At 41.4% G+C, this 12,760-nt stretch overlaps 1 protein-coding gene across 3 annotated transcripts in view; it reads left to right on the top strand.

Annotated features, from left to right (window-relative positions):
• The window catches only part of CBL (Cbl proto-oncogene), a 68,207-nt gene that overhangs the window by 8,675 nt on the left and 46,772 nt on the right, over positions 1–12,760 (top strand). For 2 of the 3 annotated variants that reach the window (XM_056107664.1, XM_056107663.1), the window contains exon 2: positions 10,074–10,321. The exons of the other annotated variant lie outside the window; for it this stretch is intronic. In XM_056107664.1, the coding sequence (XP_055963639.1) occupies positions 10,074–10,321 (248 nt within the window). The remainder of the gene's footprint in view (positions 1–10,073; positions 10,322–12,760) is intronic. 3 annotated transcript variants of the gene reach the window in all.

Genomic DNA, 12,760 nt, shown 5'->3' with positions numbered 1-12,760 from the left:
TTGGTGACTGGATGGCATTTTGGGGGACGCTTGTACAGTAACCTGCTTCTTGTATATTGCTAGTGGCCTACATATAATGAATCTGATCCGTCACAGGCACTTAGGTCTTGGACTCTTCCCTCTCAGCAGAGTTCCTGTTCTTGTCAAAACCTAACAATTGTACTATGAAAAATCACCTTCCTAATGACTAGCCTCCAATATTAAAAGAAAAATGGACTAAGTATTAGTTTGCTAACTGAGCCTACATTTCAATTGCATTCTTCAGTCAAGTTGTTAATTCTGATCTGCATTATAACAAGCAAGTCATTGTGAAATGTTTATGTGATTAGCACATTTTGTGCTGGAAGGAAATAGGTGGGAGTAGTCAACTAGGAGCACTGGAAGCCAGCGTCAGCTCTGACCCACGATGTTCCTTCTGCAGTAGCTTCCAAGAGGAGTTGGGTAGAAGCATGGGTGCTGCTGATGGCATGGGTACTGCACACCCTCTCGGGGTTCAAGCCTGGGGCGAGGGACTGTACTCGTGCTTCTCCCAGAAGAAAGCAGTGGTGATTCTGGGTCTCTTCACTGCATCTTTTGGGATGAAGGTGAGTCCTACTTTCAGCTCTGCCACGCCCTCACTCACAGCCACCCCAGACTCTGGGATCTGCCTTGAGGATGTCCTCCCGCTGGTGACAAGTGAATGGGGTGTGATCCCGATTCTTCCCTCCTCTCTTAGACCTCCACTGCGTAGAGTGCATAATGTAACACTCTTAGTGAAACACAATTTGGGAATCAAAATAACACAAAACACAGTGTTGTTTTCCACTTGTACCCCTCCCCTCCCCAAATGAGTGTCCCTTCAGAGGTAACTGCTGTTTAGTCCATCCATGCAGTCCTGTCCCGTTTCCTGAGTGGCTCCAAGAAGGTTGATGGACAGCATTGCCCTTGAAAGATTTATTGACCTGAGAGCAAGTTGTTTACTTTTGTCACTTACTAAGTAGCACTGTAGCTCTGACACTTACTAGGTAAGACTTATAATTAAGTACTTCTAAGTCTGTATTCAGACCTGACACATCAGAATCTCAATTGCTGCTAGGTATGGACCAAAATAGGAGGAAGAAAAGGGAATATAGAGGGTGGGTTGCTTAGTTTGCACGTGGCCAACCTGGGTTTGTTCCCCAGCATCTCATATTGCCCCCCAAACTTGCCAGGAGTGATTCCTGTGTGCAGAGCCAGGAATAGTCCCAGAATATTGCCAACTATAGCCCTAAAACAAAAATAAATGAACAACAAAAAAATGCTAGCTGATTCCTAGTTACCTTAGGTGAAAGTCATGTTGGCACCTTTCCATAATCACATTTTTATTCAGCTCAAATGATGCCCCAGTGCTGGGGAGGTAAGGCTGTTTGGGGCTCCTGCTTGCCTCTAGTGATACATGTGAAGGAATCCAAAGGGCTTTGGGAATTACTGCTTTGGAAGTCAGGCAAAACTTAATCCCAAGGAAACAAGAAAGGGACTTGAGAATGGGGAGAGATTTTGATTTAATTGAAATGATTTATTTTGGCTTTTGGGCTGTTCCCAGCTGTGCTTGTGGAGCTACTCTTAGCCTCTTGCACACACATCACTGTTCAACCTGCTGAGCTATCTCTGGCCCTTTGCAAGGAACTTATTTTATTTGTCTTTTGGGCCACACATGGTGGTGCTCAGGGGTTACCCCTCGTGGCTCTGCACTCAGGAATTACTCCTGGCAGTGCTCAGGGGACCATATGGGATGCGAGGGATTGAACTTTTGTCAGCTGCATGTGAGGTAAGCATCTTACCTGCTGTACTATCTATTTCTCCAGTCCGTTGGCAAGGAACTTTATTTTATTTTATTTTTTGTTGTTGTTGATATTTTTGGTCACACCCGATGATACACAGGGATTACTCCTGGCTCTTTGCACTCAGGAATTACTCCTAGCGGTGGTCAGGGGACCATACGGGATGCTGGGAATCAAATCCAGGTCGGCCACGTGCAAGGCAAATGCCTTACCCGCTGTACTATCGCTCCAGCCCTTTGGCAAGGAACTTTTTTTTTTTTAATTTTTTTTGCTTTTTGAGTCACACCCAGCAATGCACAGGGGTTATTCCTGGCTCTGCACTCAGGAATTACTCCTGGGGATGCTCAGGGGACCATATGGGATGCTGAGAATCGAACCCGGGTCGGCCACGTGCAAGGCAAGTGCTCTTCCAGCCCTTGGCAAGGAACTTTAGACCAACCAGTGCAATAGTTGATCTGCAGGGCTGCTTTTTTTGAGGGGTGGGGGTGTTGTCTGGGGATTAGATTTGGTGTCTGACGTGAACAAGGCAAATGTTCTACCAGGGATAGTGCATCCCTGCCCCTAGTTTATATTTTGTCTCGTTTAATGCTTAACAGGCAAGTGATCCTAAAACAATTTATTGTATATGTTGGACTTGAACCCAGGGCCTCACATATAAGCCTGGTGTTTCTGTTGAGCTCTAGCCCCAGCCCTGATACTAAAACAATTTTTTTTTTTTTTTGCTTTTTGGGTCACACCTGGCGATGCACAGGGGTTACTCCTGGCTCTGCACTCAGGAGTTACTCCTGGCGGTGCTCAAGGGACCATATGGGATGCTGGGAATTGAACCCGGGTTGGCTGCGTGCAAGGCAAACGCCCTACCTGCTGTGCTGTCTCTCCAGCCCCATGATACTAAAACTATTTAATCTCAAGTTTGCTAAATACTCATTTTGAAGTTATCATTAAGTCTGGGTACAGAGTTACCCTTTTAAAAAAATAAAATTTATGTATAAAAATTGCATGGTTAAACTGGTGAGCACATGTTGGTTATTTAGTTTCATGTATTGTATTGGCTATATTTTGTGCAACTAATGTGATAAATGAGGTAAAGAAATTAGTAATTAGTTAGAAGTGGCACAGTGTCTGTAATAAGGACTCTTGGGTGGTATTTGAGAAGTGTTAGGTAGTAATTACAGTTCAAGATCCTGAATGGAGTTTTGATAAATCAATAATGGAGCATTGTAATTATAAGGGAAAGGCTTTTTTTTCTTGGGGCCATTATTTCGTGATGATATGTTTCTTTACTTAAAGTATAGGTTTCCAATTTCTCTTTGAAGAACAATTGTCTTTTTATTTAAAAGCCTCACTGCCTATTTACATTTGTAGAACTGTTAAAACTTCAAGTATTTGAGCTGATGAGTTTCTAAAATTTGAATTTTCAGCAAAACTTAATTTTGTTTATCTAGTCAAAATTGAGTGATGGACTGGGCTCTTCTCAGTGGTGGTACACGTCTTTCATTTCTTGTTTCCATTTTGGGCTCATTGTGGCCCCTTACCCTTTACTTGAGGCCTAGAGAGCTGAGTAACTTGTCCAAAGTCATATAGCCAATTAGTGTCAGTCACCAGGCTAGAACTCCTTCCTGGAAATGTTGTCATTTCCCCTGTTCTCTTGAGAAACACAGATTTATGTTCTCTTGAGAAATATTGATTCTTTTGAAATAGTAAAATTTTACATGTTTTGTGCACAGCATGCTGAATACTTGTGTTTGAGACATAAACATAACAGTTTGAAATGAAAACTGCTTCTTTAGAATAAAGTTGGTCTTTAGAGATGAAATATTGTGATGATAAGGGCTTTTGTTTGTCTTTGGATCACACCCAGCGATGCTCAGGGGTTACTCCTGGCTCTGCACTCAGAAACTAGTCCTGGTGGTGCTTGGGGCATTCAAATGGGATTTCAGGGATCAAACCCAGACTGGGCTGGGTTGGGTCAGGCCATCATGTGCAAGGCAAGTGCCCTACATGCTGTACTATGCTTCCAGCCCCTTCTGTGCTGATAATGTTGTGCCTGTTTTGAAACGCAAGTTCTTTAGTGTGGGAAAATAATGTGTTAAGGATGTAATTAGACATAGGCACTGCTACCTGTAGTTTTTTGGTCCCTTTTTAAAAATGTAACTTGTATTTTTATGTACTTTTGGGGGAGTAAAATTTTTTATTCAAGGGGAAAGTGAGAGGGGGAAGAGAACCCAGAAAACAATTCCAAGTTAGGATGTAGGGCAACTCCGGAAAAGAATGCCAAAATTTAAGCACTTATAAATAATCATTTTGTTCCTCTTTATGTGCTCATAGTACTTTGCAGTTTTTTTTCTATTGACCATTGAGTCTTGGCAGAAGCAAGGGGAGATGTGGGACCAGTGAGAGTTGTTCTGAATGGCGTGGATGGCAGCTGACAGGGATGCTGGGGCTTCCCGGAGCTCTACCCGATTCTTTCTCTCATTGTTCTGGGGATGCTGTAACTGTCCCGGCAGAAGCAAACAGAAGGCGCCATTTTTGCTATCTTGAGACTAATGCCAAATGGAGGAGAAAGACTAAGAGGAAATACTTTATCTTTCAGAATTTTTTTTGTTGTTGTTCAGTTTTTTTCCCCCTCAGGGTGCTCATTTGCATGTTAGAGGTTAGCTATGACTGCCAGTTTAAAATGCACTAAGAAAGACTTTCCATTCTGGAGTAGCCCTTGTTCTTTTTAGAGCACAAATCTAAACTTATTTCTCCTTCCCTCCCTTTATTTCCCCAGTAAACTTGTTATACTTAAAAAAAATCACTAAGAAATAAAGGGCAATTGCTTTGACTTTTGAGATTTATTAACTGTTGATTTAAGTTATTCACAAAACCTTCTGAAACTTTTTTTCTAGGTGTTACAAATACTTGCAACATTTTTCTTTGCAGAAGATTTTAATTTCAAAAGAGTTGTTCTTGGGCCTAAGTACAGGAGGTAGGGCTCTTGCTTTGCACATGTCCCAAGTCTAATCCTCAGCAACCCATATAGTTCCCTTGAGCCATGAATGAGCTCTGAGCACCTCTGGGTGTGTTCCTAAAACAAAACAAAAACAAAAGAGTAAGTCTTTTCTTTCTTTGTCTGTTCTTTTCTTCTCCCTTCCCTCCTCTTTCCTTCCCTGTCTTGTTCTGTCCCTGACACAACCAGCGATGCTTAAGGGTTATTCCTGGCTCTGCATTTAGAGATCGCACCTTTATCCTTTGAAATGCTGGGGGACCAAATGGGATGCCAAGGATTGAACCTGGGTCAGCCTTGTATAAGGCAAGTAAGCACCCTCCCCACTGTACTCTCTCTAGTTTCTGCTTTGGACCTTTGGTTTTTTTTTTTTTGTTTTTGTTTTTGCTTTTTGGGTCACACCTGGCAATGCACAGGGGGTTATTCCTGGCTCTGCACTCAGGAGTTACTCCTGGCGGTGCTCAGGGAACCATATGGGATGCTGGGAATCGAACCTGGGTCGGCAGCATGCAAGGCAAACGCCCTATCCGCTGTGCTATCTCTCCAGCCCCGGATCTTTGTTTTTTAATTAATTATTATTTTTGGCCACTCCTGGAAGTGCTTGGGGAACCATATGAGGTGCCAGGGATTAAACCCAGGTTGGCCGTGTGCAAGGCAAGCACCTTACCTACTGTACTGTTTCTCTGGCCATTGCATTGGGCCTTTGAAGGAGGGTAGATTCTTCAGTGTTCGCACATTGTTGCTCACTCCATTCTTGGGTCACACACTGCTTTTACTTTGTAATCATTTAGAGGTTACGCAGGTTTCTGAGGTTAGTTGTGAGAAGGGCTAGCCTAGGGTGGTAGGAATAATGAAATCCATAGTTTCTTCTCTCATTTCTTCTTTTCGGTTTTTGGGCCACATCCTTTGGTGCTCACGGCTTACTCCTGGCTGTACACTCAGATCATTCCTGGCAGGGATCAGGAAACCATCTGAAATGCCAGGAACCCAGGTTGATTGTGCAAGGTAAATGTTCCATCTGCTGAACTATGACAGCAGTGGATTCATTTTTGGGAGTCACCAAAGAGTGATGAGATGATATAAGTTTCTTGTCTTCAGATAATTCCTCCTTCCTGTAGATAAGCCTAAATTGTACAGAAATGGGAGAACTAGTGCTCACTGGTGCCAATTTTATTGGAAACTCTGCAGACCTTTCATAAATGTTTAATTATAAGAAGGTATTGTAGGTTTTTGTAGATAATAGTAAAAGTTCAGAGGTTAAGAAGTTTATTGAAGAGGGGCCAGAGAGATAGCACACAGGTTAAGGTGTTCCTTGCATGCGGCTATTCCCAGTTTGAGTCCCCCAGCCCACTATTATCCTCTGAGCACCACCAGGGGTCAATCCTGAGCTCAAAGCCAGGAAACACCCCCCTTGCCCCAGTGTAACTCGAAAATAATTAAGAAGAAACTTACTGAAAGTAAATGATCAAACTAGTATTTTTTATATCAATACAGGTTTTTCAAAATATTACAACACTTTGTTCTTTTAAATTTAGATTGAAAATTTGAAAGCATATCTTAGGTTTCCTCAGAATATCTCTGTGTTAGTTTCTGGCCTCTTCCACCACTGTCTCCCCACATTCTCTTAACACTTGAGTCTGGCCGAGTTTTCTGCTTCTCCAACAAATCCAAACTTGTTTCTGCTCTTGGGCTTTTGGATCAGTTATACCCTTTTGGGCTACTCTTCTGCTTGTTCTATGAGACTTCCTGTAATTTTAACTCCTAGCCTAAATTCATCTCAGAGCAGTTTTTTTCCTCTCCATTGTTCTTAAGGATTCCAGCATTTTTCTAATGAACTTATTGCTGCCTTTAGTTCTCTGGATAGAGTCTGTTAGGTTTCTTACTGGTTTCCCTTTTTATATTTTGGGAACACACCCAGTTCCTTTAGTAGTTCTTTATTCCCTGATTCCATTTAGCTTCAGGGATGTGGTCTTTTCACTTCTCTTTGGTGCCTGATAGCTATTGGTTGAATGTATATATTGATGAAAATCAGAACCACCTGACACAGTTTTCAATTACGTGCTGAATCTTATCTCTGAATTTATCGCTGTCTGAAACATCCTCACTTCTTTTTTTTCTGTTTTAGTGGAAGGTGGTCCTTCTTTTAACAATATTTGTTACTTGTAGCAGTAATCAAATTGCATTTAATATTAGCTGACTAGAAACCTCAGCTTTTCATTTATCCTTTCAGGTTCTTTCTCCATATGAAGCCTATTTAGCATTCTCTGACAATACCTTCAAAAATTGATTCTTGTATTTTTTTTGGTTGGATTTTGATTTCTTAGTCTCTCTCTCGGTGCTGGGGATGGACACTGGGCATCGTGCATGTGAGGTAGGTGCTCTGTCACTGTACCCATTTGCCAGTGAGGTCTCTTGACCTCACTGGCATTCTCCCCTGCTTCCCTCCAGCGGCTTTCTATCCTCAGGGCTTATATTATTAATATGAGTCCTTAACATTCTTGCACTTAGAATATAGCGTCTCTGTGGAGGAGGAGACTTATTTTCTTGGCTATGTTTTTGTTTGGCTTAAAACCGTTGATAGGATGAACAGCTTCCTAAAACACTTAAAATATTTATACGTAAAAGATTTTTGTTGGTTCAGCTTGTCTTTATTTGCTAGTCTTATGTAGGCCTATTTTTCAAAAGTTCAGGAAATGGAGAGAATTTCCTGAATTCCATTCAGTGTATAGAGAACAAACTAGTTTAAATTTTTTATTTTTGTCTTACTCATTTAATGTTACTGATGATTTGTTACTTAGTGGGAATTATTATTATTATTATTATTCTATTATTTTTAATGTAGGAGTACTGCTCTTTATTCAGCCATTGATTAGGCTGACTGAATTGCGCATGAACTCCACACTAAGTGGGAAGTTTTCAGTTTAGATGTACCTAATGATTCTAACTTTTCTGGCGGTGACGTCTATCTAGAAAAATAAAATGCCATTATACTCATCGCAGTGTAGAAAGTAAAAAATAGCACAAACATTTAAAAAGGGGAGATGGTAAAACATGTTATGATTTATGCATAGAATGGAATCATGTAAACAGCTCATACAGGTTTATACTGAGCTTTTGATGACACAAAGAGTTTTCAGTGTGAACTAGGGCACAGTGTTAGGTTTATGCTTCTACCAATGTGAGAAACAACTACAGGGTTTGAAATCATACATACTAGGTTCATAATCAGGTTCCTGATTGCCTGAACGTTGGAGTGAGAGTGAAATAGGTCTGGGTTGGCCTTCAGCACCCCTGTCCTAAGCACAAACTCCTGGATTGAGCTTCCAGTGTGTATCACTGGAAATGGGCTTCCAGACCCCATGACACCACAAGGTGTGGTCTTCAGCAAAACCAGGAGGAGTATGAATAATGAATTGGGGACTTTATGAGGTCTGTGGAATTAAATTGAATGATGCTAATAACACATAAATTGAAAAGAAATGAAATTGAATTAGCGTTTCATGTTCCTAGCATTCCTTGTGAAGTGGTGAAAGTGCTAGTTTATGTAAGAATTTATGAGTCAGATCTGCATGTTCTAATTACTGAGGTAATCACTGCAAGAGTAGGAAAGAGTGTAAGTATTTGACATACTAATGCGGGAGAGAATTGGGAAAAGAAAAATACTTTAAGAGCACTAAAGGGGAGATAGTAAACAGATATGGAAACAAATAATTTTAAAAATTTACCGTAACAGCTGTACGGTAATTAGGTAAACCATATCAAATTGTCAACATTTGGCCTACAATAATAGCGTTTTAATGATTCATCAAATGTAAGTATCAGTAGATCACCTTAGTTAAAGCCAAAGATTGGGCTGGAGAGATAGTACAGCGGGTAAGATCATATGGGATGAGTTAGGTTACTGCTATTGTGGTATATTTCCTCCTAGCCTCTTAGAGAACAGGTGTTCAGGATGTCACACTGGTCTATGGCTTTTGTCATTTGGAGCAAGACAGGCTATGTGGTCGAACCATTATCCGTTGCAACGGAACAGAATATCAGATGAATGTGCATGTATGTATGTGTCTGTGGTTTGGGAGAGGAGGTATGCTCCCAGTAAGGTTTAGAGAGTCTAGCAGAAACTATCAAGTGAGAGTCAGGGAAATAGTATAGTGGGTAAGGCACATGCTCTGTGTGCAGCCAACTCAGGTTCTATCCCTGATATCCCATGTGGTCTGCCCTGAGCACTGCCAGGATTCCTGAGTGGAGAGCTAGGAGAAACTCCTCAGCTTTGCAGTATGGTGGGGAATGACCCTCCAAAAGAGCACTGAGCTAGGAGTGGTTCCCAAGCACCACTAGGCGTGGTCCCAAAACCAAATTAAAATAAAAGTAAAATGAGGGGCTAGAGCAGTAGTATAGTGGGCAGGGCTCTTGTCTTGCATGCAGCCAACCTGGGTTCGATCCCCAGCATTCCATACAGTTTCCCTGTGTATTGCCAGGAGTAATTCCTGAGTGCAAAGCCAGGATTAATCCCTGAACATCACTGGGTTGGTCCAAAAACAAAAACAGAAATGGAAGTTGAAAATAAATGATGAGAAACAGAATTACTCTGCAAATTCAGAGTCCTGTATTACTGTTTGAAAGATTATCAGCTTGCTTTGCGGGTCCAAAGCCGTTCCACTCCTGTCCCCTAGTGGTTGTTAAAGCCCAGCCCCTACATTACCAGAATTTGCCTCCTAGGACAGTGTTACTTACGTCTGCCCAGGGAATGTGCTTTATTCTGTCACGGGATGAGTCATATATGTAAGAGGAATTAGCCATGTTTTATTTGGCATTTTAAAGGCTTTTGTGCAGCTTTCTTCCCCAGTATTGTTTGGTATACTGTTGTCTACCATGTCTGTGTATAGGATCATTTCTCTCCCATACAACTTCAAAAACCCACCCTTTGAAGGTTTATACTGAGTGGGTTTATACTAAAGAATGTATAAAATGATTGCCTGTATGTAGAGAAGTTATGGGCAGAACATTTCTCATATTTTGTTTATTTTGTTGTTGGGCCACACCTCGCTATGGTCAGGGGTTACTCCTGTTTCTGTACTAAGGGATCACTCCTGGTAGGGCTTAAGGGACGATATGGGATTCCAGGGATTGAACCAGATTGGCTTCGTATAAACCAAGTGCCCTACTCCAGCCCCCCATTTCTCATAGTTTGATGTTTTTCTTATTTCGGCAAAAGAGCACATTTTATAATTTTTTTAACTGAAAAAATCCTCCAAGTAATTGCCCTTCTTTTCCATTTATTGCAGGTGGTACGGTTGTGTCAGAACCCAAAGCTGGCGCTAAAAAATAGCCCACCTTATATCTTAGACCTGCTGCCAGATACCTACCAGCATCTTCGTACTATCTTGTCAAGATATGAGGGGAAGATGGAGACACTTGGAGAAAACGAGTATTTTAGGGTATTCATGGAGAACTTGATGAAGAAAACTAAGCAGACCATAAGCCTCTTCAAGGAGGGGAAAGAAAGGATGTATGAAGAGAATTCTCAGCCTAGGTAATGGAGAATGCTACACAAATATTTATTCAGGTCTGTGGCTGCCTGGATGGGTAACAAGTAGAAGTAATTGAGATGGTCTTACTTTAATGCCAACAGGAATTCAAAGTTGACATTTGATTTATTGGTGTGCTTTATGTGAAAGGTTGCCTTGGAAGAATTGGACCAGCCCTTATTCTGATAAAGTTTTTGGCCTCTGAAAAATCAGCGATTTGTCATGAAGATAAGTTGTAAGCAATAAGTAGGCCCTTCAAGCCCTGCGCTCTTGAAAGTTTGTAGATAGGTAGGAGTTTGAAAGAAAAGGGTTTGAGGTTAACTGAGGTTGGGAGTAAATAAATTCAAGTCAAATTTTGCCGGTTTAGTAAGTTAGTTTGGTAAGTTCTAATTTTGGGGTAATAAGAAAAAATTGAGCCTGTAGTTTAGATAATACTTAAAAAACATTAATTTTTCTTTATTGAGACAATGGTTTGCAAGACTATAACGGTGTTTTAGGGTTCCTCTGTTGCCTTGTTACATCCAACACAAGAGTACCACTATCCCTCTGCCACTCACCAAAGGGTCCTTCCTATCCACTCCCCCAATCAACATTTTGTAGATTAAAAAATTTTTTTCTTGAGCTACATCCAGCAGTTCTCAGGGGTTACTCTTGACTCTGCACTCAGGTATCACTCCTGGTTGACTCAGGGGACCATATGAGTTGCCTGAGATCAAACCCAGGTAGGCTGCATGCAAGGCAAACACCCTATTTGTTGTTATGTTGCTCTGCGCATCCCTTCTCCCCCTACTCATTTATTTATTTGTTTTTTAAAATTTAGTCTTCATGATGTTCAGCACTGTTAATGGTAGGGTTTTGGGGACTGGAGAGATAGTACAGCGGGTAGAGCATTTGGATTGCTTGCTATTAAACTGGATTTGATTCCCAGCATCATGTATGCTCCCCAAAATCCCTCGAGGAATGATCCTTGAGCAGTAAAGTCAGGAGTAAGCCCTGAGCATTGCTGAGTGTGGCCCAAAAATAGCTACAAAAAAACAAATGATAGTTTTTTTTTGCATATAATATTCCAACACCACATCCTCTACCAGAGCATTTTGTAGATTTCTTTTTAACCTGTTTTTGCAGTTTTGAAGATGGGACTTCAGTTCATGCAGTGCAAGCAAGCATTCTATTCCTGAGCCTGTCTCCAGCCCCAGAACTTTTTGTTTATTTAGTTTTGGAGCCACACCCAGAAGCCTTCAGAGTTACTCCTGTGACATGGTGGGGGTGGGGGGAGGAGGGAAGGGTGCGGGGAGTGACTATAAGGCTCTGAGAGATTGAGGAGGAAGAGTAATTTTTGGGCCATTCAAGTAGCCTGCAGGACTCTATAAGTTATGAAATGGTGTTTTCCTCATCATTAATTTTGCTGTATTTGATTCTGGAAGCCTTTATCTGTCAGTGAAATCTTAACTCAAATCATCATTCATACTGCTCTTACCATAGCATTACTTGGATTTGACCTAGAGTGTCGTCTTTCCTTCTGAGAAACTGATAGATAGTACAGGAAGAAGCTTGCTTGCCTTGCATGCAGCTGGATTGAGTTTAATCCCTGGCACTATGTATGGTCCGCTGCACCCCTCCAGGTATGATCCCTGAGTACAAAACCAGGAATAGCCACTGAGTACCATTGTGTGTGGCCCCAAAACAAAGAATTTCTGGTCACTGAATTTCATCGTCAGATCCTTTGTAAGTAGATATGACACCTTTAACTTTTACTTAATAGGAAAATGAATTTAACTCCTTTCAAGTAGCTTCATTACTGTTGTTCAGTAAAGCCCTTACTCTATGAACCCCTAGTTAAGTGGGCCATTTTGTACTGATAAGTTTTTTTTGTTTTGTTTTGTTTTTATTTTTGGGCCACACTTGTCCTCCTGGCTCTTTGCCCAGAGATCACTCCTGGCCGTGCTCAGGAAGACCATATGGGATGTTGGGAATCAAACCCAGGTCAGCTGAGTGAAAGGCAAGCGCGCTATTCATACTCTCTCCAGCCTCTGTACTGATGAGTTTGTAAAAAATTATTCTGCTTTATTAAGTGCCAAAATTTTTAAAATATATTTACCAGATCCATTAGACAGTGAACTTGGATCTGTCTAATCCTGGGAGGTAAAAGACTCCAGGTATTCAAAACTGATACAATGAAATAAAAACACATAGTAGAGAAATATACTAAATGCTGTATGTGAAAACTATTCTGTCTAGCAGCATCAGGAATGGTGTTATAGAGACAGAGCTTGATGAGTTAGAATTTGAAGGTTAAGTAGGAATGTTGTGGGTGGCCACACCCTGTCATCACTCTTGGTGGTGCTTGGGACCATACAGGATGCCAGGGGTCATTTTGTTTTGTTTCGATTTGGGGGCCACATCCGGTGATGCTCAGGGGTTAGTTACTCCTGGCTGTGCACTCA

Source organism: Sorex fumeus, unplaced genomic scaffold (genome assembly GCF_029834395.1).
Source record: "Sorex fumeus unplaced genomic scaffold, SorFum_2.1 ptg000169l, whole genome shotgun sequence".
In the NCBI taxonomy this organism is placed as follows: Eukaryota; Metazoa; Chordata; class Mammalia; order Eulipotyphla; family Soricidae; genus Sorex; species Sorex fumeus.
Note: the sequence above shows the minus strand (reverse complement) of the source record. Positions and strands in the feature narration are given on the sequence as shown.